Source organism: Taeniopygia guttata, chromosome 3, assembly GCF_048771995.1.
Source record: "Taeniopygia guttata chromosome 3, bTaeGut7.mat, whole genome shotgun sequence".
NCBI lineage: Eukaryota > Metazoa > Chordata > Aves > Passeriformes > Estrildidae > Taeniopygia > Taeniopygia guttata.
In genome coordinates this window covers 30,672,011-30,699,523 of record NC_133027.1, presented here as the reverse complement: position 1 = coordinate 30,699,523, position 27,513 = coordinate 30,672,011, and the positions used below count along the sequence as shown (strand labels likewise).

Genomic DNA, 27,513 nt, shown 5'->3' with positions numbered 1-27,513 from the left:
TTCTGCTGTAACTATTATGTGTATTAAGCAAGCACACACAAATAAGGCAAAGCATGTATGAATGACAGATTTTTCTGGGTTTTGCTACCCTCTCACAGCGTCAGGTCTGAACTGTAAGACTATGTACAAGCTACAAACTTCTGCATATAAGGATGCTAACACTTGAAAGAATCTCAAAAGTAGCAATTTTAGTGACTAAATATGTATTCAATGCAAAGTTAAAACTGCTACTGCTATCACATGCCACTCCATAATATTGAACTCAGTAAAACTCAATTTAGAAAAAGAAGGTGCATACTCAAGATATAATTATTGTGATGCCTTCAACTAACACCTGTGCCCATTCTAACTTCATATTATATACACAGCTGAGTGCTGTATGTTCTACAGAATAAAATGATGCATCTTCTCCAGATAGAATCCTTTTATACTCTCTTCTGTCTTACACTGTCATTTACTCCCTCACTAAACTAAACTCATTGATGATGTTTCTCCTTATAGACTTCATGGCAAGGCATGCTGAGGTACAACTATTACTTTGCATTGTGAAATGGTACCTGGTGTTACATACACAAGACCACTATTTCTTCAATTGCATAAAGAAAGGAATTGTATAGACCCTCCAAAAGCAGTCTCAAAGGACAGCAAACTATGCCATATCACTGTCACACCAAAGAGCTGTGCCTACCATGGCAATGTCAGGTCCAGAAAGGCAGCAAGATAGCATAACTAGGCATCTGAGCTCTTTATCTTTTTATCTTTTTGTTCTTAGAAAATGGAATTTTGCTAAATTGAATGTCTGGAGGAGATGGGATGCCATTAGACAGCTTTAATTCTGAGTTGACAAAATGTTTTCCATTGCAAAATCATAATTTCAGTTGCAAAAGTTGTTATTTGTACCCCATACTTCAGAAGTCTAGAAGATGCAGTGAGTACCCATAAACATTACAAAACATTGAAGTAATATTTTTGGAATATGGAGGGATGCAGGAAAGAAACACACCCTCATGACAACTACAACTACCAACTCTTTAGCTGTATCTCTATGTATAATGATGGAAGAAACAAGCATCTGTACAATCACCTTTATGGGTCAGAATATGTAGCTAAAACCTGCAGCATTCCAGATGTCATTTAGTTTCTTAAGCTGGAGTATAGCCTTCCAGGAATTACCACAGAGAAGAGCAGGGAGGAGGATTCAAAAGTAGGAGTCAAATTTACAGTGGCTCTAGGTGACCCCCAGACAAGCTTCCCTGTGTGGCTGGAAGTCTCCTAATACAGGCATGGCACTTCAGATAATTGAAGAAGACAAGCAGAACAAACCTACCCATGTCTTCAGTTCCACTCAGTGTGCTTCAAAAAACCTTAATTCTCAACTAACTCAAAGGAAACAGTGCTCAGTTTTCCACTTACTTTTCTAACCCCTGTTTTCAACAAATACAAGATGTCATATTTTAGAAGATAAGATTCTGTCTTTTAAAGTCTAACTGCTTTTTGGGACCTGACCATGTCATTGGTGTCTCAAACACACTGCATCACACTGGCTAATAGGATAATTGATGATACTAAATTTCAACTTCTTTAGCAATGGCAATTTAAAATAAGACTTCCCCATCCACTGACAAACTAGAATCAGAAACTGATCCACTTAAAAAAAACCCAACAAAACAACAACAAATAAACCCAAGATCAAAAATATTTGCATAATTTTTCCTAGACAGATCATTCCCTTGAGTTTACAGCTTAGCCTTCCAAATCTTAAACCTGTATAATTGCTATTTGTATTAATGTAAAACCATAAACTGAAGAACAAAGCTGATCTTACAACTGTTAGACAAATTTGACAGCTTTCTTCTCTCTTGGTAAAGATGCATTACATTAAGTAAAGATCACAGTACAGTACTTCAAAAGATAAGCTATCCTGTCAGAAGGCAATTCACAACACTTATTTCCAGAAAAATATGTCATATAGAAACATAGTTTGAAAGTAAAACTATGTCTGAGCTGTGTGAATTAAAAAGAAAACCAAACAGGTGAACCTGAATGTTCCTTGTCCACCAAGAGTTTGTTATTCAATCATATGGTAGCATCACAAACCATTAGCAAGGAGACTACTCCTTCATTTAAGGACAAAACCTTTTTATTTCTGATATAAATAGGAGGAAGAAATGTAGTGCTGCTGGAAGTGTACATTTTGAGTTTTAACTTCCTGTTAAAAATTTTAAAAATAATGTAGGCAACTCACTGGATACAGAAAACAATACAACTTCTTATATATTGCATTATTTCTCATTACATTACTGAGTAATCATAAGGTTTATTAAATTTCATACTCTGATTCAGTGTTATATTCTTTTAAGCTACATTACACAACCACATGCATGGAAGCATAAAATGTCAATGCTGTTCAGACACATCAGTGAGTATCTACACATGGGAAAACATGGAAAATCAGAAGAATATCATAAGGCTAAATTTTCAGTGGTCTCTGAAGCCTAAATTCCTTTGACTTTTAATAGGATTTAGGTTCACAAGCAACTTATGCTGCAATCTTACCAATAACCTTTCAGATATAATATGTCTCCAAAAATACCTTTTAGGTTAGAATCTGCCAAAGTCTCTTCTATGGAGGGTATTTAGTATTATTATTCCATCTGTTACCCAGCATTAAAAGCAAAAAGGCTTTAAAGAAGTGTGGTAGACTTACACTACTAATGTAAGTTCTTCATGTGGTTTTATAAGAATCTTTTAACCCAAAACGAAGTCAAATAAAAGAAAACTAAGACACACTGAGCAGTAAATATGCAATAAAGAGCTACTGTTACTACTTTATTTTAATTCCTCTCCTCACATTTTATGTAACAACAAATTTACACTGCCAACAAAACCATTAGGAAGTTCTTTTTTCTGAAATCCACAATGACACTGTAAGTATTTTACCTTACAAATTAAAATGGTACCAAAAAAAAAAAAAAAAAAAAAAAGGCAAAACACATAGAGCTTTGGCCAGTTGTGTGTGCAGGCCTACTACTGACAGAGTTACAAAAGATTAATGAGAAAGTAAGAACTTAACACTGGGATTATAGAAATGCACAGAGATGGGGAAAATGTAGATGAAAGCTGTTTTCAAAGCAGATCTTGCAGCAATGTGTGCACTACACTAAACTACAAACTACAAGCTAAGTCTCTTTAGCTCATTAGAATTGCCTTTTACAGGTAAAAAAGCAATACAGAGCTCCAGGGAAATGAAAACCTCATCTTCTCAAGTGAGAGTTACCAGGAAACTCTTCTTACCCACAGAAAAGGTGTAACTGTCCCAGGTTAGACATCAGGATCCATCATCCCATGGTGGGAACATGGGAACTTCATCTGAGCACTACAAAGTACTGAGGCACTTTCAGTAACCAGTTGTTTGGAATCAGACATTCTGAACACATTTACATCTCAGTTCAGGATATATATGTATGCTGACACATACAAAACATATGTAAATGAGGGGGTAAGCAACTGTCTTTGAAACTGAACAGCTTTAAGCAGAAGGAGGGTAGGGTTAGATGAGATATTAGAAAGAAATTCCTTTAGTCAGAGGGTGGTGAGGCACTGCCACAGGTTGCCCAGAGAAGCTGTAATCACCCTATCCCTGGAAGTGTTCAAGGCCAGGCTGGATGGGGCTCTAACCTGTTCTAATAGAAGGTGCTTCCCCCATGGCAGGAGGGTTGGTACTGAATGACCTTTAATACCCCTTCCAACCCAAGTCATTCTATGATTCTATGCAAAGATTGCTGAGATTACTGACCCAGAGTATCAGTCCACGGGAGGTGCCACTGGTCACCAGCTTCAAGCTGGACTTAGCACGACTGACCACAACTCTTTGAGCTGAATCGTCCAACCAATTTTCCACTCAACTCATTCTCCACTTCTTGCAACCAAGCTATGTTATGCTTCCTTTGTCTTTATAGAAGATCAGTACTATAGAGCCCACACCTTACTGGAACTTTCATGAACTAAGATGGCAAAACAGCCTGAAACTTCACTGTGTCAGACTATCATTCTCACAGGTCCCAAACAAATACATTTCTTTAATTCATTTTGTCACACAATACTCACATATCAATCACGGTTTGGGCAAAAATTCCTATCATCACATCTCACTAGCTCAAAACAAAAATTGTGTGAAGCCTTATTTGAATGTAATAACAGATAAAAATAAACCAAAGAAGCCATCTGTAACAAGCTGAATTTAAAGCAAATGACACAGTTATAAGAAAACATAACTAAAAAAGCTGTCTTGGATACATAAGATAAATATTTTGTTACAATGCACTATCTGTTACCCCTTCTTGGAGTAATAAGTTATCCTAAAGTAAAGAAGATAGTCTGCTTTAGAGGGTCACTTAGAAGGATAATATAGTTATAACTCTTCATATAAATACGATCTTGAGCAAAATACTATGAGAAATTTTGGCTCAGTCTGCACTATTTAGACCATTTTAGATCAAGAGTGGTTTTGAAGTACTTTCCCCAATGACCCCAGTTTGCTGCATGCTGGTTCAGTTCACTGAGAGCTTTCTAGTCATAGAACCTGGATGTCTCCTAAGGAAGCTGAGCTACTTTGACCTACCTGTCACAAAATGCACTTCAACCTCAATGAGCACCAAACAGTCTGAACCAACTACTGATACAAGCAACTTCAAATTACACTCATGATACAAAACATCTGGTCCAGAAGATGAGGTTAAAATCTAGTCTGAAGTAACCCTGGAACCACACAGATGTATGGACATCAACACTGCTTTTAGTAATTCATTCCTTAAATACCAAATTTAATCGTTAGTGCGAACACAGTCATAAGTGCTTCTGGCAAAAGTAGTGTCACTACAGACACAAATCCAAGAAAATATTATACAGTTTGGATGCAAGAGTTGGCATATTTCTTCAAATAGTTATAAAAGCAGGAAGAGAGGGGTTTGACTGTATATTAGGGTATGTGGACTCTACAAAAAAGGAAGGGAGGGTGGGGAATGTGCCACAAATTCCAATGACCAAACTCATGTTACTTCATATTTAATAAAAGGGACAAAAGACTGAAAATACATAAGGGTGAGCTTTCAGACAGATAGAGTGATTCACAAGACAAAGCTGTAAAGAAAAACAACTAAAACTGATCAGAAGGAAATTTAGGCTGGAAATTATGACATCTCCAGTAATCAAATGAGTTAGAATCTGGACTCACTCTGCAAACAAATACTTTGGAATAAAACCTATTAAGTTCTAATAAGAAATGATTACTTGCACTAGCTGACATTTTATTCTACACAGTTCAGAAGGTCATGATGTTTCTAACTCCATGAAACAAGCATGCCACGCTGGGAAGGCTTGAATGCACACAATACAATCAATTCTGTACTTAATTTTGGTGAGACAAACCATACTAAATGCAGTGGTAGCTAAAAAATAGGAGGCTAACAATGAAACTAAAGATTTACTTTTCTGCTCATTCAATCCATTATCCAATAGCTCCTCCAGCAACAGAAGTATTACATATGGTCTCAAATAAACACAGTTTCCTAGAAAAATACTGGAGCCTACCCAAATTGAATTAATTGCAATAGTCACATTTCTCGGTCTGTCAAATTATTCTGAAAGTTTTCTCTTCCACCTGACATTAATTTCTACAGGAATGTGCCCAGAGTTTAAGGTTCACATTGAAACCAGAACTCATTATCTCCTCACGTCACTTTTCTCATTATGTCAGCATTCCACTTCTCTGAACTTGCCCTGTGAATTTACTACTTTTTAGCTTACTGCAAGAGTAAGCTAAAAAGAAATACACTATGTAAAGCACTGGTAATTATATAGCTGTGCTTTGCTTCTCAACTACCTTTCTGAGGAACCATTTGAATTGTAAGGTTAAGACAACCAAAACACTTTCTTCTCTTCAGGTCCCCCATTAGAGTAAATGTGCTGCCATGTTCTACCATCTCCTTCCCCACTGATTTCAAAGATTAAAAAAGGCTACAGTTCAAAAGACTGTGGTTTTTGGGTTTGTTTTTTGGTTTTTTTTTTTTTTTTTAAGTAATTAGAATATTCTCAGTGTTTTCACAGACCTCTTAAGCCTTCCTTAGTCATTCTGTTCCAATGAAGACTGAAATTACAATTTTCCCTAAAAAGGGGTCAGTTTGTTGTATATACTTTGACTGCATATAGTAGCAAACATAATGGGTCATCATTCTGTAAAAAAATTTCCCCTAACTGTACTGAAAACAATACTCCAACACACACACACTTGTCTTAAACTAAGACAAGGCTAAAAACACGAATATGTTTTCTTATCACTAAAATGTTTCTGAGGAAAGTTACTCTACAATGTTTTGGAAAAAGCAGCTATCAAAAATCAACACTGATACACTTCATTCCATCTCTGCAAATACTAACACAGCCTAAACTGTAACATGCATTTTTACTGTAGTCTACTTGAGGATTGACAGAAGGCTAATGTACCACAACACTAAAGGACCAATAATTTTTAATAGCTCCAAAATAAGCTGCAAAGGATTATTTCCTGCATAGCCATGGGAAACGAGGACCTTAGAAGTAATCCAGGACAATCACTTAATAGCAAATGAAAGGAATGTGGAGAAGACTTCTACAGAGATAAGTTAGAATAAGAGGAGGTCAGAAGAGTCTAAAGAGGCAGCATGGAGTCCTGTGTAACTGGAGGTACAGCACAGCGAGAGGAGAGAGGCTTGTGAAATTTTCCACTGCCATACTGATAAACGAGTAGGCTAATTGGGGCAAGACCATTTTTTAAAATAATGAAGAGAAACACGTATTTCAAACAAAAGGGATTACAGAAATTAAGACATGCAAGGGTAAAGGCCTGGGTAAGAATATAATGTACTCTCCATATCTACTGATTTTCCCGCACCTCCAATTAGACAAAAGTATTGTATTACAACTTAGGTTTTAAGAAAAATTATTTTAATATTTAATTTTAAATCCTAGAAAGAATATGACTCTCCAATACAGAATAAAAAAAATTCAAATCCCTATATAAAAACAGTCAGTAACACATGAAGCAACACTGCATGACAGAGTACCCATTAAGGTCTTTCCAACAATAGCCATCCAACAGAGTAAAGTTTGAAAGAACATGCTACCTACCCTCTTTGAAACAAATCCACATTGAAGAATTTGTGGAGCTCCACGGAGAATTCTACCATAGCCTGAACTTCACTCATGTTTATGAGGATGAAGAAGTCAAAATTTGTCAGCACCTTAGTTACTGAAAACAAAGTGAAAACAAACTATTTAGAACACAAACTGGGGATAATGCACATCTGGTCCTAAAAAGGACAATGCTTACACACAGTTTTGCACAGCTTCCTTAAATATGCAGGCACTGAGGTAAAAAAGACTATAGGATGTACCAAATCCACCTCACAGTAACTCCTACCTTTCTTGAGAAGGAATCAAATGTTATCAGAGAAGCATCACAACACATTGTCAGCATAATACAATCCTGGCACTTACTGGTACCTACATACTGCAGCTCTGCTTGGGTTCTTGGCTGGAGAGGTAAAAATACTCTCCGACAAGGAGAAAAAGAGCATGGGCTGCTTCCAGCCCTTGCTAGTGCAGAATGTCCAAGCAGGCAGCAGATCCTCAACTCTGGCATGAAGACAGCAACAGCTGAATTACAATGTAGCCAAACAATAAAGAGAAAGTGTCTGACCAGGTCATGTAAGGCTTTAGACGGAGAGATTCCAGGGAAAGGCAGGAGTCACAGAAGGCAATGTGCCTATTTTTAGTCTTTTTTTCTTTTTTTTGTAGTAAAGTGATAATTCTGTCATCTTCACAGCCACAGACTAGTAAGTTCCTGCTACCTTACAACTGCTTGCTGATACCTACACTAAAATCCTACAGATTTTACTAAGTTCTGCAGGTTTTCCTTCAACGCTAGATTAATGAAATAGACTACACCTTCTGTAAGCACTTGTCTTCAAATTTCCCAGTTTCTGCAAGCACTGTCTGGTTTGAGGACTAAACAAACAAAAAAAACTTGAGCAGGCTGTACTTCACAAACATTAGTCAATTTTTATGGCTCTGATGTAAAAGCAGCAGACATTGTCTGGAGCTTGAATGGATTATGGGGTTTTTTGTTTCTAAAATTTTGAACATACATTTGGGTGTTTGTGAAGTAGCAGGCAGTACTGAGACTGAAACAGAGTAGGTGGCAAAAAATGTCATGACTGTAGCAGGTATTAGTCAGCTGAAAGCAAAGTTACCTTTAGGGGCACAACCTCTAGCTTACCAATTAAATTGTCTTAGAATATGACTCAAGATTTCCCTTTCTGTACTCACTCTAGAGGAGATGAATGACTTCAAGTACTGTAACACAGGTGTAGATTTTAAACTCTAAACAAGACATTAATTCTGACCTTGGTTTAACAGCCAGTACAGGGACTCTGAATGCACTTTACAAAAACACAGGAACAGTACATTATTGACGTGTCAGGGGAAGAGGAATTTTGCTGCATTGGGACAACATGAAGAACTTGGATCAAGGGCCCTTACCACAAGATCAAAATTACAGCATCTAGATGATGCTATTAACCCAGCTTGTCTAAAAAATCTTGTTATCATTTGAATTTCAATCAAAGGACTTCAAGAGATTAATTGAATGATGCCACAAGTTTTGCTACAGTTTTGTAGTGCTGGGACTGGCAGTGACAGCCTACAGGGCTTTGCAGCAATTCCCTCTTCCACTGCTTTGTCTATAGTACTTTATAGGAATGTCCTCTGTGGTCTTTAAAGCTAGATACAAAATGTCCTGCACTGTAATTCTCTGGGGCTGCAATACTGCATTATCACATGGGCATCACCTACCAAAATGCAAGAGTATCTTCTGCAAATGGAACCTGACCTGCCACAGAGCAGAGATCCAGAGATCCTAGACCCACTGTAATCCTCGGATGCTGGGCAACAAACCGTGTGTGCTATGGATGAAACTGTCCAGTACCTCAGAAGGAAGCCAATTTAAAGCACTCAAGGAAAAACAAAAGGATCTTCATCTTTTTAAGTATGCCATGAGGCAGTCTCACCCAACTACATTCTCAAGAGAGGAAGACGTGACAAGACTCTGGTGTCCTGGCACAATGAGTGGTGCTAACTCCCTGAACAGTTTGCCTCCATTAAGTGAAGGGAAGCCTGTTCCTGTGGCTGCTGTTGGGCCATGATCAGGGTCCCTCAAGTCCCCAGCAGGAAAACTCAGATCAACCCAGAACCAGTCCAATTAGGTAAGCTCAAAAGTCCATTTTATGAATGAGTTAATTTAAAAAATAATAATAATAAAAAAACCAAACCAAAACAAAACAAAAAACCAACAAACAACTTAAGAGAGCAACATCTTGCACGACTGTGAAAAGGGCTGTCCAGTGAATTTGTGGTATTCCTACTGTGTATAATATGGCTCTAGCTGGGGTACTCCCTCCCTTTTCTCTATTGAGCTTACTTAGCACTCCCAGCGAGTTTACTAAAAATTGCCTGGCAGGCAATTCTTCCCTGCAGCCTAAGCACAGGGTCCAGCAACCACAGGCCTGCATGACACAAGACCATGCATTTTAATCCAGTAACACAGCTCTTGCTCAACTACAAACGGCATTTGGAGAAAACAGTGTCTATGCCTTGCTCCAGCACCAACTACAAAACCAGTAAGAAATACTGTGGCACAGTTCACAGAACAGCACACCCAGCAAGCAGTGCTGTGTACCGCAGGTACCCAGCACACCACTGAGAATACTTTTTGCTGTGTTGAGCATCAGCTTGTTCCACATGCACCTTAAACTGGAAAAAGGGGAACATTCACTGCCCTGGGCTGACATAAACCACATCACTACTTTTCTGCCAAAGTCTTTCATACCAGTGCAAAGGAAAACAGTACAGAACAGTTATAGTTCTGTGAACTACGTAATAGAAAGTGTTATGCGGTGAACAAATATTTTAAAGGAGAAACTCAACTTGGACAATGTCATAAGCTTGTAGACTAATCATACAAAAGCCAACAAAAAAAATGGAACTTATGTAGATGCATTTGTTTTGTATAGATTCCTGTCAAATTTACAGCTGCACTCCACAAATTTCTACAACAAAAGTCCACAACTCATTTTAATATTTAATGAGTTTACTGTTGTATTTTAAAGCACATCATTAGCATTCGGAAACGAAGATATTAAACTGCATTAAGATACAAAAGAATCCTTTAGTAGAAGCTCTCTACATGAGAAATGGAGTTTAATGCAGCATATAAACCCATACCAGAAGGTCTGATAATAAATGACAATATCTTAATACACAAATTAGAACCGGCGGGTTCTAAAGTTTTGGTAGCTACTTAACACTTAGAATCAAAACAGCATTTCTATATTCAAAAGCATTCAGAACACTGAGACTTAACATTTCCAATAGTTAAAATATCAGTTAAAGCCACTTGATTCTATACTGAAGGCCAAACCTTTCCTTTCCTTCATACTTCTGAGGGTTTACTTATTTTCCTAAGTTGGAAAATCTCCTATATATCCTGGCTGGTCCATGCTGCCCCCACATCACCTCACCACTTTCTTTAGTTATCCAAACTAATTTTTCCTGAGGCCACAATACAAAGTGGACCACAGGACAATATATTTTTAATGTTTGTTTGAAGGGAAAAAAGCTGTCTTCTGTTTTTTGATTCTGTTTTTTTTTTTCTAAATCAATCATTTTAGTGCTACTTTACAGCAGCTGCATCAAAGCACCTGAGAATGAACTGAAAATACAGAAACCTCTTAAACAAGCTTTGATTTCAGAAAAATGATTGTATAACACTGCAATTAATCTAGCTATTTGCACTGGGAACTGCAAAACAACACATTTGCAAACAAAAAAAAAAAAACAAGAAATGAACCTGCAAAAAGATGTTCAAAGAATGTCTTACCTGCACTGGTAAATACTCCATTTTAGTATGTCAATCAACCAGTCTTCCAATTCTCTGCTGTCACAAACATAATGCTCGAACTAAAAAACAAACAAACAAACATTTTACTAAGAGCAACATCTCTAGAATGCTTCAGTACTTATGTACTTCATTCTCTTTTCCTGCATTCTAATAACAACCTGTATCATGACCCCTCCAACAATCACACAAGAACTGCCTACCAGCATTCTCCAATCTGATCTTGGGTCCTGCACTGCAGTTTTCAACTCTCCTAAAGTGTAGCAGTCTGATACGTTTTTTTACAAAATAAGCAAAAATACAGCTTCTCATGAAGCCAATACTCTGGCAAAGCTGACACTGCTACGTCCAGCCAAACTATCCCTGTCTTCACCAAGGAATTCTAAGCTCCCAGAGGACTCTGGGATATCCCCAGCCACCCCACAACCTCCTCAATCTTCAGAGAGACTCTCAGCTCTCCAGGAGCAATACAGCCCCAAAGAGGTAGGAGGATATTCTGGCCTGAGTCATCAAATACAGCTCAAGCCCCCACACAGCCTTACATAGTTACCAGGGAGGAGACAACTTATAAGAACAGGTTTGATGAGATTCTTCTGGTAAATCTTATGTCCCTTCCCCACAGAAGCCAAAATTCAGTGGCCCCACAACCCATTTTCTTAGAGCAAACATTGCAGGTAGGTCAACACCACCTAATATTCTGAAACTCTCTCTGAAGCTCCTGATAAACCACTACCTTAAAACTGTTTTTTTAAGAACCAGTTCATGTCTCCTGCACTCTGAAACCATTAAAAAAATACAATTAAACAAAATGCAAAATCTCTTTTTTATCTGATGACCTTTAGATTTCAAAGACACAGAAAAGCAAACACTTAGTTCTACCGTCTTAAAGGAACTTTGCATCTTTCTGTATATATATATTTCAGAGAAATACAAAGACAAAATCTATCACAGCTTGTGCAGGCAAGCTGTGAAACTAAACTGGTTTTGCATTAGCTTCAGATGGAAGAAAACAGAGAAAGTAGAACATAAAAAAAACATTGTGTGGATTTTTTAAAAACAAATTTAACTTGTGCATGTCATGTTGGTATTACATCTTTGATACCACAAACCCAGTAAAATCCTGAAGCCATAATGCCACATAAATATGGCACCAACATTTATTACATTTGTTTAACAATGCATTACAGCCTGTGTTCAGAACATACCAGTTCTCTTTTAAAGAGGACTGAGTTTTCTTTTTGAAAGAGAGACAGAGAAATAAAATGCAAAATTCTGAGGAAATGATTTTTTTCCAGCCTTAGATTTAGTATTTTTTATTCAGTGGAAATCCAAAGTAAAACTAAGGAACCTACTAATGAAAATAAAACAAAGCATTCATTTTGCTCCAGTCTGTTTCTAGCTGTACATTTAACATTCAAGTAGTATTTTTCTTCAAAGTTGCTGTAGGAGCCTTGTACACCTCCATATCCCTGACCTTTTTGACCAGTCCTCTTCTCCTGTATGCTCAGAGATCCAGCACCTGCCAACACAAACTCAGCCACCATCTATCTCTGTGCTGATGACTCACAAGTTTGTCCCCCCCACCTGAGAACTGCCTTCAATTCCAATTTTAGCTGTTTCTTGGACACTGCCTTCAGCTGAAACTTAATGTGGTGAAAACAAAGTTCTTGACCTGACCAACAAGGCTATTCCCAATCCCTGTTTTCTGAGTGTGCATACTAGCACAATCTGGCTGGAAACCTAGACACTTTTTAATTTACTTTTCTCTGGGTTCTCATAGACTTTGGCAAGACTATACAGAAGATGTGCCAAATTTTTATGCATGCAATTAGAAATATGTCCCATCTATCCATACAGCTAAAATTCTTCCAAGCTAATATCCTTTTATTTTAATTACTGTGAGGCTGAAAAAGCATAATTCACTGCATGTATTAGGTCAGCATGGTGCTGCAAAGAACCAGTCTGTTATTTTGATCATTTCACCTTTCTCTCTGCATTCCCTGCAGAGAGAGCCTGGACTACTGCAAGCATAACTCCCCTGTCCTTTGAAATCCTTTCAGAGCTGTGCAGCACTCAATATCACAGTGTTCTGGTTGAGACTAGAGCTTCCCAGCACTAGAAATAAACCCCGTTTCTCCATAATTAAAAAGGTGAAGGTGTAGAAAAGAAATGGTAGTTGAATTTTGGATTGCATAATCATCATGTTATAAAACAAGCAAACAAACAAAACCCTTATGCAGAAATATCTAGAATAACTTATTCAATTCATTATCCCAATTTTAAAAAGACATCACCACCAACTAGAAAAATACCTCAGAACAGACTGTTTTACATAAGGATTTCCCAATTAAATTTTTTTAAAGCTTCACAGCTATAATAATTGTGTGAAGCAAATAACTACAAATATAGTTAAACAATGACCTAATCTTCATGGGCCCAGGGCAAAGCTCAACTGTTACAATTTTCTTCATGCCTGGCTCTCTAAGTCTAGACTATTTCCCAGCCAACCATAAGGTTTGAGTCTAACAAAGCTAATTCAAGATACCTATGACATTTTAATGGGCTAGATAAACAACCAACTTAATCAGGCATTAAAATTCAAGTTTTCATACTTTTTGCTTTATATTTAGCACCAATATCTCATCCCTTATGCAGCACACTGATAAAAACAACATAGTCACTACTTTGAGCTGACAACTTGATTATTCCCACTGAGCACAGAAGTCATTAAGATGTTGCATTTGTTTCTTTTCTTCTCCCCTATTAATAGATCATACATGTGATACAATAATTCATCTTGAACATTTATTAGGCTTATTCCCTTCTATCCTAGCATTGGTCTTTGTTTGACAATTGACATGTTATTTCTAAGCTTCCTCATTAAAAACTTTAACAGGAAAAGTTCTGTGAGAGCACAGTTAAAAGTTCTCGTTCTTGTTGATGTATTCTTCTCCCTCCACCATAAAAAGCCCTGCTGCAAAACAGACCCCATGCTTACAGATTTCTGTATTTTTCCTCACAGTATGGACATTAACTTCTTCTCTCTTCAGCCAACAACTTACGCTAAACAAAAGCTGCATTATCTCTGAGATCCCTTCTCCTCTTTCTCATTAAAATGAATTGAGCAATAGTTTCAACAGTAATTTGCACATAAACATGGAAACAAAACATGAACAAACCAAACTGAATTATTTAATTACCTTTTACAAAGACCTCCCATAAAAATAAAACCCACATTAAAAAAATTATTAAATGGCTATGAAATAACTGGCAGAAATGTGACTGCTTTTGAGTCAGAAACAACAAAAATGGAGCATTTTGATGATAACCAGTAGCAGTTCAGGACATGTGCTACTACATTATGCCAGCCACCTTGTCCCACTTTGATCCCACACACTGGCTGAGTGAAAAATATGAACTTCCACACACTCATGCCAAGAACTATGGAGAGTGGACCATGAAAATCAGGAGTAAAGCTGAGCTACCTCAACAACAGTGATGAAAATAAATACCTTTAATTACAGCAGCAGCAATGTATCTGGAAATACATCTAAAAATGTAGAAATAAAGCTGAAAATTAATTGTTTGTGTTTTTATCACTTTTCATTAATGAACTCAAACTCTATCTTTCCCTAACCTATTCAGAAGAGGGAAAAACCAAAATGAAGTGCTTCTACTAAACAATCAAAGGATTTTGTAACTTTACATGAAAAGCATATAAAGATCTTACAGTAAATGGAAAAAACCCCAATAAATTGCAGGCTATAAATTTTGGATTAAAAAAACCCCAAATTGCATAGCTTAATACATTAACCTTCTTATAAACTACTGAATTTATGAATGATGTATCTGATAAGAATTAATAAAGGAGGAGAAGGAAGCTTATTAAAATAATTTGATTCCGTCCAATGGAATAGGTTCTTCATAAAACACTAAGGGTCTACCTAAGTATTCCTAAGAAATACTTCATTTTTTTACTTACACAAAGGAAGAAAGCTCTCTTTTTGAATTCCATGTGCCAATAATGTCATAAAATGAAAAATAACTTTCATATGGATGGATGAATTTGACATTAAAATATCTGCAATGATTGTTAATGTCATTACTCTGCCATAACTTATGAATCAAAAATCTCCTAAAGAAAGCTGCAACCTCTCTCCCATCAAAAGAAAATTTGTTTTCAAAAATTAAACCTTTGGTTTCAAGAGAAATGAAAAATAAATCTAATGGTATATGATCAGTAAATTATTTTTAATATGTAATAATTCTGTATTATTGTCCTCTGTAAATAAAACAGCATAATTTACAGAGTTGAGTCATTGTTCCAATACCTGCTCTGAGGTCATTCTTTGACAAGACAGTAAATACAGTTCAGATTTGACAGGTTGATTTTGTATTGGAAGGCATTATGCCAAATAGTTACTGTATTTCCTCCCTGTATTTTACAGTAGGCATTAAGTTAGCACAAATGATATATTGCATACTCTTATTAACTTAAGAAATGTGATAGCTTGGCTGCCTGATCGAAGCTACATTAGGGGATAATCTGATAGTAAATCCAATCCAGGATCAGTGGTCACAAAACCACTTCCTTGGTAGTTCCTACAGTAATAGCATTTGTGGTGATAGGCTGGATCAGCCAACAGAGAAAACCAGTGACTCCAACAGGACATTCTTACAAATATAATTTCTTTCAGAAATACACAGGAGCACTGTATCAAAAACTATTTCATTTTTCAACACCTAATGTTAATAACCCAATATAAAGGTAGCTGATTTGGGGATGGCTACTACATCTTTAAAAACATAATTCTTGACTTCACTTTTTTCACAGAATCACAGAATCATTAAAGTTGGAGAAGACCTCTAAAATCATCAAGTTCAACCTTTAATCTAACACTGCTATCTCCACCACTAGATCATGTCCTCAAGTGCCAACTCCACATTTCTTTAAACACTTTCAGGGATGGTATCTCACCACTGCCTTAAGGCACCCCTTTTCAGTGTTTGACAACCATTTTAGTGAAGAAATTCTTCTATCTAAACTTTCCCTGACAAAATTAAAAGCCATTTTCTCTCATTCTGTCACCTATTACTTGGGATAAGAGACCAATCCCCATATTGCTACATCCTCCTTCCAGGTCATTGTAGAGAGTGATAAGGTCTTCCCTGAGCCTCCTTTTTTCCAGGATAAACACCCCCAGCTCGCCACAGAACTTGTGCTCCAGAGCTTTCACCAGCTCTGCTGCCCTCCTCTGGACTCGCTCCAGCCCCTCAATGTTTGTCTTGTAGCAAGGGGCCCAGAACTGGACACAGGATTTGAGATACAGCCTCACCAGTGCTGAGTACAGAGGGACAATCACTGCCCTGGTCCTGCTGGCCACACCATTGCTGATTTCCTTGTGGTTTGGTTTCCAGTTTCCTACCATTTTAACAAAACAAATCAAGGTAAGCATTATATCACATACATTTAGACTACAAGTTTAATTCTTTGATCTTCAGCGCAAAAATAAAAAAAACCACCTAAAAACTGGAAATATAAAACATTGTTTTTAATGTCTTATAATGTCTGCCCACAGCTTTTATTCAACACCTACCTGAGAAAAGTAATATATTCTTATTTTGCTCTTCCCTTGTTAATGATTTTCTGATGCTCTTCAAGACCCTTTCTTCAGCTGACCCCTCTTCTAAGACCCTGTATATAACTATAACCTTTCTGCTCCACAAAAAATACATTAATTTTACAGTCAAATCCATATTATTCTAGTACAAAGTGCAATTTAGTTCTGGAATGAATGATACAAGTGCAAAGTTGAAGGACAATTTAGCAGAATGCCACTGCAAGCTGTGACCTAATGAGGTCATAAAAAGTATTTCAGAATGAGCATTAAAGCTTTTCAAACACATATTGTAGCAAACAAACACCTACATGTCAATTTGGCCTAAGGCTTTAAGCTCTCTTGATGCTCACTTATCTTGGCATTGACCAGATGAGGAGAAGATACTTTTCTCTGCAACCTCAGGTGGCACCTCCAGCAGCTTGTCTTATACACCTCCAAATCTAAGAGCACTAAGTTGAAACATATCTAAACTTCCAAGTTCACTTAGTTATTACCCAAACTAGCCAAGCACAAGATGTTAATGCTCTGTCCTTAATGTTCCACACTCTTTTTTCTGCCACTGAAGCCTGGAGCAAAACAGATCTGACCTAACAGAAAACAAACAAACAAACACACCACCCAAGCAAACAAGCAAAATAACAACAACAAAACCCCCACAAACAAATAAAACCAACCAACCCACACTCCCCACTCCCTAAAAATACAATAAAATTTAATCACTCCCTACTTTTTTTAGCTCTTTAGAAGAGAAAGGACTAAACACAATATGCAGAGTACTGTTTGTGCATTTTTAGAGAAGTAAAAAAGTCTTTGAAGAAACAAGCATCAAGTAAAGATAACACTGATCAGCACTGGTGGACAGCTGTGATGGTAGCTTGGACAAACTGAGCAGATCTTAGCATGCACACTATAAGAAGATTGGGTGTCAGTAAGCACCCTGAGGAAACACCACATTATATATCAGTAGCAGTCTTGAAATTATATCCTTTTCCTACCCTTGCAGACTTGCTTACACCCACACCACAGACAGCCATCTCTGCAATTGTGCTGGCAGTAGTGGGAGGCAAAAAGCCCCATAGCACCAAACCAAACATTCTCAGATATTTTGAAGGTTACTTTGTAAGTTATTGGTGGTTATGGGGGGAAGGGGGGGGGGGGTTAGGGTTTTTTTTGTTTTTAATTTAAACAGCAACATTTCACTGATTTAACTATAGCATGATTCCACAAACAGCTGCACCTATCTATCTTGGAGTGTGCCTATATTAACATCTAACCCTGAAGAGGTGAGTGAGGGCACAGCAAGAATTTAAGCCAACTTTGTCCATGAAACTACACCAAGTCTTCCACACTAGAAACAGCTTCAGAAGTTTCTCCCTCATGTGCTCATTCACATCTTCATAGCAGCAATACATCGCCCCCTCAACACTGCCAACACAGTGCTCGTGGGACAGCATTTTAAAATTAATTAGTTACCATTTTAGAATAATCTATTTTTGCAGGGCTTGATCAGATCACTTCCTTATCCGGTTTCAAAGCACAGCTCCACAAATAGCAGTGCCATCGAGCACAGGGAAGGGAAGTGCACAGCAGCACAACACAGCAGTTCCCTGGCCAGTTGTCCCCTCAGCCTCCACAAGCCACAGCCGTGGCACAGCAAAGCAAAGAGGTCTCAGTAGCAGGGTGAAGGAAACTGCCCCTTCTCACAGCCATTCCCAAGGCAATATTTTTAGCCTCCATTCCTTTCTTTGATTCACTTCAAAAGCTGGACAGTAACGCTTTACCCCTGCCCCACTTCTTCCATGGAAGGACACAACCCTAGAGCCCAAGCAGCAGCTCAGTCCAACCTCCGCCCTGCTCCACAGGACAAGTTCTGCTCTCTACTCAGAGGCCTGGCTTCTCAGGGAGGCAACGTCTCACCTGGGAACCCTCCTTGGCACCCCAGACCATTTCCTTCCAGAAGGAGGCGTGGAAGGATGGAAAGCTGAGCAGCTTCCAGCAGCTTGGTCCCAACAGGCCCAAAACCACGCTCTGCCTGCAGAGTAACCAACCAACACATCTGGTATCAGGAGACAGGCACCATTTTTGCCGAAGAAGGGCTCTTCTGCTCCCTGTCATGGAGGAAGAGAGCAATAAGGCTGCCCTAGTCATCACAGCCTGCTCTGTCAGAGCTCCACAGGCTGCAACCCTCCCTTAGAGTGCTGGCATTGCTCCTCCCCCACTACACTGGGAGAATATCTTACTAAAGCGTCCCTATGAAACAGGCAAGTATAGCAGCATTAACAAATTCCTTTCAAGATCTGCTTTTGTTTATGTTGCAGCTTGAAGGCTTCATGCTCCTCTTACCTCCTGCTCCCCACACGGCATTTCAGTAAGAGAACAATGCTGACGCGTGAGAAGCTGCTAAAAACACTGACACAAACCTAAAATGGCAAGACTGTTTCCAAAATAGCATATTGGAAACAAAACAAATCTAATTATCACCTTTAGTAACTTCAATGGGTAGACTTGCAGAGTTACATCAAAACAAATCAGAAAACTGTTTTCTGAATTAGCTAGAACTATCACCAACTCTACTTAAACAATTTCTGACAATGTTTTGTATAAAACAGCTTTTGTTCGCTCCTTTTCTTCTACCATTTACTTGTCATGTTTAGTTAGAAATTCTTGTACTAACGTTTTGTAATCATTCAATCCCTTGCATGCTGCTTTCAAATTTGCTACAACTAAAACAAGTACCACCCCTTAAATAGAGCATAAACATTCACGGAAAAAAAGGCCCAACAACTAGGAACCAAAGTCATCAGAGGTTTTCCCTACCCTGCTGATAGCATGGTTGGTTGGTTTTCTAAAAGGTTATTGTTCTTTCCTCTCTTACCTGACAAGGACAAAGTGACTGGCCATGAAAATTCATCATTCTAGCTAAACTCCATCAGGTTTTGCACATTTCTATCAAAAGGAAGGTAACATCTGCTAGAGCTTCTAGTCACAGACTCAAATTCAGCTCTAACATTAGTATCATTAACTCAAAACAATTTCAGAGACACACAATACATCTTCCACAGGTTGTCTCTTAAGGACATACAAAATAAAATTAAGAGCAGGTAAAACCCTATGAACCAGAGCTTCTGCCCCAGCAACAAGGGGCAGAAGCCTTCATTAGAAAAAGAAGCCCAGCCTGAAAGAATGGCCACAAATGTGGAGAACTAGGTTCCATGTTCAGAGCTAGTACTGACCTCATTCATTACAAGGTGTTTTCCTCTAAGCTGTTTTACATAAAAAGCAGTAAAATATGTTTTCTACTATCCATGGTTTCTTGTTTCAGTACTTCAAATATCCTCAATCCTTGGCATGTTTTAGTCTGGATTTTTTCACTGCAGTGAGGGACTGAAGGTCAGAGGTGCCTGAAAACATCAGCTCTAAAATTATCTGATAGCTGGTATAATCTCAGAATTTACTCTGAATATCTTTTAAAAACATATATATGCCTTTACAGAAAGCTAGATGGGCCACATATAAACAGACAAGCAAGCAATTATAATTAAGTTTAAAAGCACTACATATGCAACTACTACTACCTCTACCACTAAAACTCAGGAGCATTAATTACATTATTTAGACTGATTTTTTCACATGGAAATACATAATCCTTATGCAGAAAAATCATCAAGAGATAATGGAATTGACAGCCTGGGGAGAAAGTACAGCTTCTTCTACAGAAGCAAAAATTTACATTTTCCTTGTAAATTTTGATAGAAAGAAGACAGAAAATGTATTGTAGGCCATTCTAATATGAAAATTGAAAGGGAAATCTTTCTTACTAACTTTAGAAAAAGCATCTAAAGCATAAAGAGAATTCAGTTTATTTTATATCTAGAAAGCACAATAAAGCATTATCTCTCAACATCCTTTATGCAACAGGTAATAAGTGATATATGGCATTGTCAGTAACACGGATTAATTCATGAGGTCACAGCATGTGAACAAGGTTGTGATTATAGTAAGCAGACTTGAATATGGAAAACAAGTCAGTTTGTTATTTCAAAATGTCAGAGGTCAAGTGTAAAGCTTCTTGTAAAATTAACTGTTGAATGCTACAGATTTCTTAATTTGGGTGTGTACAGTTTTGTGATTAATTTCAGAAACAAGATTCAGCAAGCCATATGCACACACATGTGCATATATATGTATAATTCTATAGTATTAGAGCTAAAGAATTTATAACTTTTCACTAGAAATCTAAAGACAGCAAAATGTGCATGTTTTCCTTTCTTTCTGATACGAGATTTGCAATTCAGAAATGTGGACATGTTTCATTTATCTTTAGTAAAAAATACTGGTAAGTGAAACTTTGTCTCTTGTTTCCAACAGAATTGCTTGCACAATATAAAGCTCAAAATTCTTCACAACAAAAATGTTCCCAACTTCAAAACCTCTACAGAAAATACATTCCAAAAAAAAAAAAAAAAAAAAAAGAAAAAGAAAAAAAATCCACTGAAACCATCTAATAAAAAATAGAATTGATGTAATTTCAATTTGCTTTAGCATTTTCAACTTTTGTTCCGCTTATAAGTTGAGCTCTGTGAGACTTGATTCTACTTGATTCTGTTCCTTATTTCTCTGTCTGTTCTTTCCAAGAACAATGCTGTCACCAATTTCCTGCTTGAAGTAAACACAATTTGCTCACCTGACTTCTTCCTGACCCAAAACTATGGCAAACTTGTTTCCTCCCTTTCATATTTTATTCTTGCATACCCTTTGTTGTATGCTCTTGTTACCACAAAAGTTCCACGCATTGTTCTTCGAGGAAGACGGTTTATACAACAGACTTCTACAAATACCAGCAATACCTCATTACTAAATACCAACAGCTTTTGCTATAAATGAAAGCATAAATATTTAATTATGTTCCTACTTCAACAGCAACTTGTTTTTCTACACACAGTACTTAATGACATGTATCCAACAAATTAATGTGTTCAAAAGGTGCTTAGCAAAATGCTAGAGAAGGCCAAAATCAGCAGATGTGTAGCAAACATAAAATCGCGTGAGATGATTTTATGGAGAAAACACATGGTGCAGTAATACTAACAGAATGCAAGGATGTACTTTACTGCTTTTCCTAGCTGTGGCAGAAAATCATAGAAATGCTGTTTTTGCAGAAGCATAGTATGAGTGTAATAAGCTCACAGGGACCAAAAATGTGACTTGAATTTAACCAACCTCTCATTCCTGTTTTAAAGCAGCAGGATTGTGACTTTTAGAATCATAGAATAGAATCATCAAAGTTGTAAGAAACTTTGAAAGATCATCAAGTCCAAATGTCAACCCAGTGTTACCACTGTAACCACTGAACTGTACCACCAGGATATAGGAACTTATAAAAGTTGTGAAGATTGCAAGATAAACAAACTTTTCATTAATAAAAAAAAGATTAAATTTTCCATGCTTGTTCATTAGGAGAAATATTGAATGCAAACTTAAATAAATATTAATTCAAGAAACTCTGAGTTATGCTTCTAGTTAACCAAACGAAATTAATGTGCTGGTACTTGACACAGTAGTACTTATTTAGGCTACAGGTTCTCTGAGCAGCAGCCTGACACAGGTAACTGACATACAACAACAGGCTGTCAAAACAAATATCCATCAGGGACCATGGCTGGTCAACACACAGGTGCTACTCATCTTTCCTGTTATGAAAACAAAGCACTAGTGAGACTGTATTTTTCCATACAGAGAAAAAGGAGAAGGGGAAGACCCACACAATAAAACTGCAACTCTTCCACCTTGGTTAACAAGAGAGTATATTCTGCCAAGACTGTCCTATAGTGTGTAGGGACTGGGAGATGAAAAAGAACAAAAAAGATTTCAAGACAGAAAACACAAAGTACAAGATGAAACAGTTACCAAGCAAGGATGAGAAACATCAGTCTTTATCACAATAACAACTTCAAACACTGAAACAAGGTTAACAGTAACAAGAATTCACAACCCTTGATTGTTGATTTTTACAATGAGGTCCATCTTTGGTACTGATTTAACTTTCAAATTTATTCGGGACAGCAACCAGGCCAAGAGAGAGATACAGGCATCTCAACATTGTATTAATAAACATTTGGGTACCTGCCTCCTATGTTGGTGTAGGCAACCAGGTTCTCTTCAAGGAAAAAACAGTACAAGAGTCGGAGCTCATAAAGGGCTCCCATATTACCTGCTGTAGATCAAAACCTTGCCACTCAAAGTAATCTGCCTCATTCCTTTGCCAGGATTTGCTTTCCTATGCACCTCCCCAGGCAGACAGATGGCTGTGGCGTTCATATCCCATTCTAATCACTTCCAGCAAGAGAAGCTCGCACCAAAACACCAGACTGTAACCTGGTGAGAATGAGATACTGATTGAAACATCCTGTCAAAGAGTGCTTATCATATCTCAAAACCACAACCAAGTCCACTAGAACTTGTCAGTGTCTTTCTCAGCAGATAACTGACTTGCAAAGTCAACAACGAATGTCGGAGTGAGCAACAGATCTCAGTTTTCACATCTCTCCCTGCTTGGGAACAGAATTCACTGATTCTATATTTGTGAGAAAAAAGCACCAGAGACAGTCCTGGAACTGAGCTTTGAAACCCGTGCTGCCAAGGGAAATGTTAAAACCACAATACTGCAGTGTCAGGTAACAGCATCACATCTATCACTGGGGTTTCAGAAGAGATGCAAGGGCTTAGCTCTTCTGAAATCTGAACAGAGCCCAATGTGTTATTTTTGAGGTTTTACTTAACTCAGAACAAAAGTAAATTCTATCACAATGGAATCAAATTGAATCAACACCTGTGTTGGTTTGTCTGGCACATTCTCAAAATCACAGTTTTGAAGACAGATTTTGGCTGTTGTGTGCACTTTACTATTACTGATTACTGTTCATGCCGAACTTTATACAGGCCAGTCACATTGACCATAACTTGAATTGAAGGTAACAAATCAGTTTTATTAATAAAGGGCTAATTTAAGTTCAAAACCAGTATTTTCACATATCAGTCAACTCTCACCAGTAATGTAGGATTGTATTTCACACAGGAGCTATTTAAACTACTCCAAAGAATGAGTTCAAATTCATATTCTCTGACTTTTATCAATTGCCAAAGGAAAGCTTAAGAATTATCCTGTGCCATTTACAGGGGGAAAAATGAGTAGGGGGAAAAATGAGTGATGGGAAAAAGAAAACAATTGGTCCACCCAAGGAAAATGCAGACTAAGATTTATAGCTGTGCTCTGACATACCAAATGCAGGTACTCAGAATGTGACTACTGGTACAGTCATATGAAAGAAACAGAACAAGATTACAACTCTGTGCTTCATTCATTTAAAGTACTTGCAAAGATACAGTCAGACACCAGATTATTGTCCACTTCCTAAAAAACAATTCAGGTCTAAAGGGCAGTGAACTGGAGTACCTAATTTGCTCCCCCACAAATCCAGAATTCTTTCACTGTGAAAAAGCCATAATGTTTCAGCAAAGCAGAGAATTATTGAACTGGGATTGGGCTGTGCTATTTATCCCTTAGCAAGGGCCAAGCAGTTTAATCTTCACAATATAAATGCCAAGTTGGAGTTATTTAATGGATGAAAATGTAATGCCTTCCCTTCCAGAGTAATACAGATTCTGCAGCATTTGCTACTTGCTATCAGTCAAGCAAACCGAAAGATGGTGCGTGTGGATTCCACCTCAGGCTTTGCCTATTTATAAGACATTAAGCAAGTTGAAAGAAGCACTTAAAAAAAAAAAAAAAAAAGGAAAACCCAGTAAAACAAAATAGGCATTTATGTCCACTCTACTTGATAAAATGTAAGATCTCAAACAGTAGCTTATTTACGTTTCAATCAGCAAAATTCTCTGCAACCAGGAGAAAGGGGAAGTGGGCTTAAACACATCAGCACAAATATCGCTTTGGTTATAGTATCAACATAACTGTAAATCCCCCAATTAAAATTTTAAAAAATCTGTTATGTTATTCAACTTCTCTTCCAAGCAGTATATTTGCAACGCATAATTATCAAATAGAGCTTTCAAACTGGTTCTATTCAAATTTTTGCTTAAAATAATACAAGAAACAAACATTATTTCCACCAGAGCGCTTACTGATCATGCAAATCCTGCCGAGCGCGCCCCGAGGTTAACCGAGCCCTGACGAGATCCTAGGGAGGGTAGCGGGGGTGACGAGCATCTGCTGAAGGCATGGCACCGCCACCCCCAGCGCCCTGCCCCGCTCTGCCGGCGTTCCGAGGGGAACGGGCTGTTCCCGCTCGGACCGGGAGGGCGGGAGCCGCCAGTGCCGCCCTCCGCGCACCAGGAAATAGCTGGGAGTTATTCCTAACGCTCGGCCAGCAACTTTCCACACTGCACGCAGAAACCGACATTTAAAATAAATAAATAAATAAATAACGCCCCCTCCTCGCCTCTTCATCTCTGTTTCAAACCCTGCGAGGGTCCCGTATTTCTCAGGAAAAGAAGGAGGGAAAGGCACCCTCGCCTCCAGCAGCTCCAAATACCACAGCCGGCCCTCGGACACTCCGCGGCGGGGACAGGCGAGACATTATTTCTGACCTATTTTCGGCGCCGCTTCGGAGCGATAAATAATCAAGAGCGGCAGCGAAACGCTGTCTGGGCAGAAACTTCTCCGGCCACGGCCGCTCCAGGGGACCACGAACCGGGGGCTCGGAAGGAGTCCCCTGCCCCGCGGCGGAGGCGGCCGAGCCCCCGCCCCACCTCGCCGCCCGGCCGGTCTGGCTGCGGAAAGGCTCCCCGAGTTTTCCTGCCGGGGTGCGGGGGTCAGACCGACACAAACAAGTCCCCCGCCCGCCGTGCCCACGGCCCCGAAGACAGGCCGGCCACGGAGGGGTGCCCGCCTGCTCCAGCCCTCCGGGAGGGGATGGACACGGTCCTGCCGCTCTGCCCGACCACCCTGCACCCCCTCGCCGCAAACCGGCACCGACCTGGGACACAAAGGAGCGGCCGCCGCTGCCCGCCAATCGCCCGTGCTCCCCGCGGAGTCCAGGCCGCGGCAGCACCGGGATGGCGTAGCGCAGGCATCCGACGCCAGCGCTCGCTGCTCCCGCGACGGCCCGTGCCGCCGGCGCCCGCTCTGCGCTGGGCGGGGAGGGAGGGGGGCGCTGGGAGCCGGCCGAGCGCCGCTTCCTGCTGCCCGGCGCCGAGGGGCGGCGGGTGCCGGAGCTGCCGCCGCGGGGGCTGCGCCGGCGGCTAAGCAGAGGCCGGTGGCAGCGGCCGCATCCTCGGCTCCTGCGCCGCGCTTTCCGCGCCGCCTGGCTCCGGCTCCGAGGGGTCTCCGTGCGCTCCCGCGGCGGCCGCTGCTGGCAGCGGAGCCCCGCCGTCCGCACTCGTGCTCCCCCTGCCGCCCCGCCGGGCCGGGCCGCGGCTCGGGCCCCTCCCGCGGCTCCGCGGGGCCGGCTTGGGGCGGCCCCGAAGGGCCGGGAGACCCGCGGGGCGGGACGGCCGCGACCCACACGGGGCTTGGCCGCCGCTGCTTTCCCCCCGCGGCCCGCTTCCCAGAGACCCCACCGTGAGGCGCGGGAGGCCTGCCTTCTGCCACCGCCGCTAGTGCTGCCTTCCCGGTGCCCGCTGTCCTGGCCTGGGCACGGAGCAGCCCGCGGGGAAAAGGCTCCTCGGGTGCTGGCAGGCAGCGGCGGGGCGGGCCGGGCCGTGGGGCACCTGCCAGCGGTTGCAGGACTGGAGGTAATGAGCCTTTATTGAGCAAAAGTTCTCGTTTCTGTAGTAAGACTTTTTAGCAGTACGTGATACCAAAATAGAAGCACATCGGCTGTAAACGACACTTAACAAAACTGGTAGTCTTTAACATTGTGGAGGAGGGATGCTGGTTACAACTGTCTCATTAACAAGTGCTACATGTAGCTTGAAAATGAGTTTGTTTAGAGAATCATTTCAAACAGAATGACTGTTTGTCTGAAGAAAAATCCCATTCTTCTTCCCCTTATATCTACCTGCCTTTATCTGAAAAAAAAAATCTTGGATGTAAAGAAAATTTGTATAAAAATAGTTTTTCAGTCTCTCAATGTGTGCTTCTTTCTCAATGCCTAAACCTGTAGCTGGAACTGGAATGCAGGCAATTGGCTTTTAATTAAAGGGGTCTTTCAGTCCAGTCAGGTGGCAGCAATGTTAGTGTTTGCATAGAATTCTTTCAATAATTTTGTCACCAACTGACTTAGCATCCAGACATGCAACCAGGAGATTGACTGTGAAGGCAGGGAGCCAGATTGATGCTGGGTTGGGGTAAATAACAGAGGGATGAGAAGCTGATTGCCGTGAAGTACCAAAACCAGCTTTGTGAGCCATCCTTGTGAGTCCTCAGCACCTTTTGTTTCTGTTAAATCTGATTGAGATCATACTGCTGGCAGAAGTTTACTGCAGATTGAACCCATAGCTATTTGGAAATTTAATTTTTGTGAAGGAGATTTCAGTTCATGGGAGATTAATGATTTAAATGAAACTTGCATCTGTTTTATCAGGAGCATGTGAATGTCTCAAGGCTTTTTAAAAAGGCAGTTTTGAAATTATCAGTGGCTCTGCCATTTTTTGCTTTTGTCCTTGGTTATTTTGGTATAAGCTTTAGTAACTACTTTGTGATCCCACAGAGTCAGTTCCAACAACCAAAAAAATACTGGAGTAGTTGTGCATGGTTGACACAAGGTCTCACCAGGCCTAAACATGCCTCTGACCTGCCTCAGAAATTCAGCAGCTTTGTACTAAAAGATGCTTAGCATCGGATAATGCCTGTGAATCTCAAAAGCCATATTTTATTGAAGATGTTCTGATTGCTGAATAGTCCAGAAGCCAGCCTGGCAGTTTGGATGGGCTTTTAGATATCTG

The 27,513-nt window shown here is 39.6% G+C and overlaps 2 protein-coding genes across 8 annotated transcripts in view; one reads left to right on the top strand and one right to left on the bottom strand.

The window, feature by feature from the left end:
• Nucleotides 1-25,666, bottom strand: part of FAM135A (family with sequence similarity 135 member A) — a 79,639-nt gene extending 53,973 nt beyond the window's left edge. For 4 of the 7 annotated variants that reach the window (XR_012054930.1, XM_072926520.1, XM_072926523.1 and 1 more), the window contains exons 1-3: nt 25,605-25,666; nt 10,973-11,052; nt 7,165-7,285 (exon numbers count right to left, since the gene is read on the bottom strand). Coding sequence is in view for 6 of the 7 variants with exons in the window: in XM_072926520.1 (XP_072782621.1) it covers nt 7,165-7,241 (77 nt within the window). In the remaining variant the exon portion in view is untranslated. Of the gene's footprint in view, nt 1-7,164; nt 7,286-10,972; nt 11,053-11,193; nt 12,131-24,750; nt 25,172-25,215; nt 25,449-25,604 lie in introns of those variants that run through there. The other 3 variants (XM_072926522.1, XM_030267387.4, XM_072926521.1) reach the window with 3 other exon arrangements.
• LOC140683520 (uncharacterized) overlaps nt 9,617-27,513 on the top strand; it is a 39,983-nt gene continuing 22,086 nt past the window's right edge. The window contains exons 1-3 of the mRNA XM_072926113.1: nt 9,617-9,777; nt 25,114-25,596; nt 25,698-26,361. Coding sequence (XP_072782214.1) covers nt 9,617-9,777; nt 25,114-25,596; nt 25,698-26,361 — 1,308 coding nt within the window. The remainder of the gene's footprint in view (nt 9,778-25,113; nt 25,597-25,697; nt 26,362-27,513) is intronic.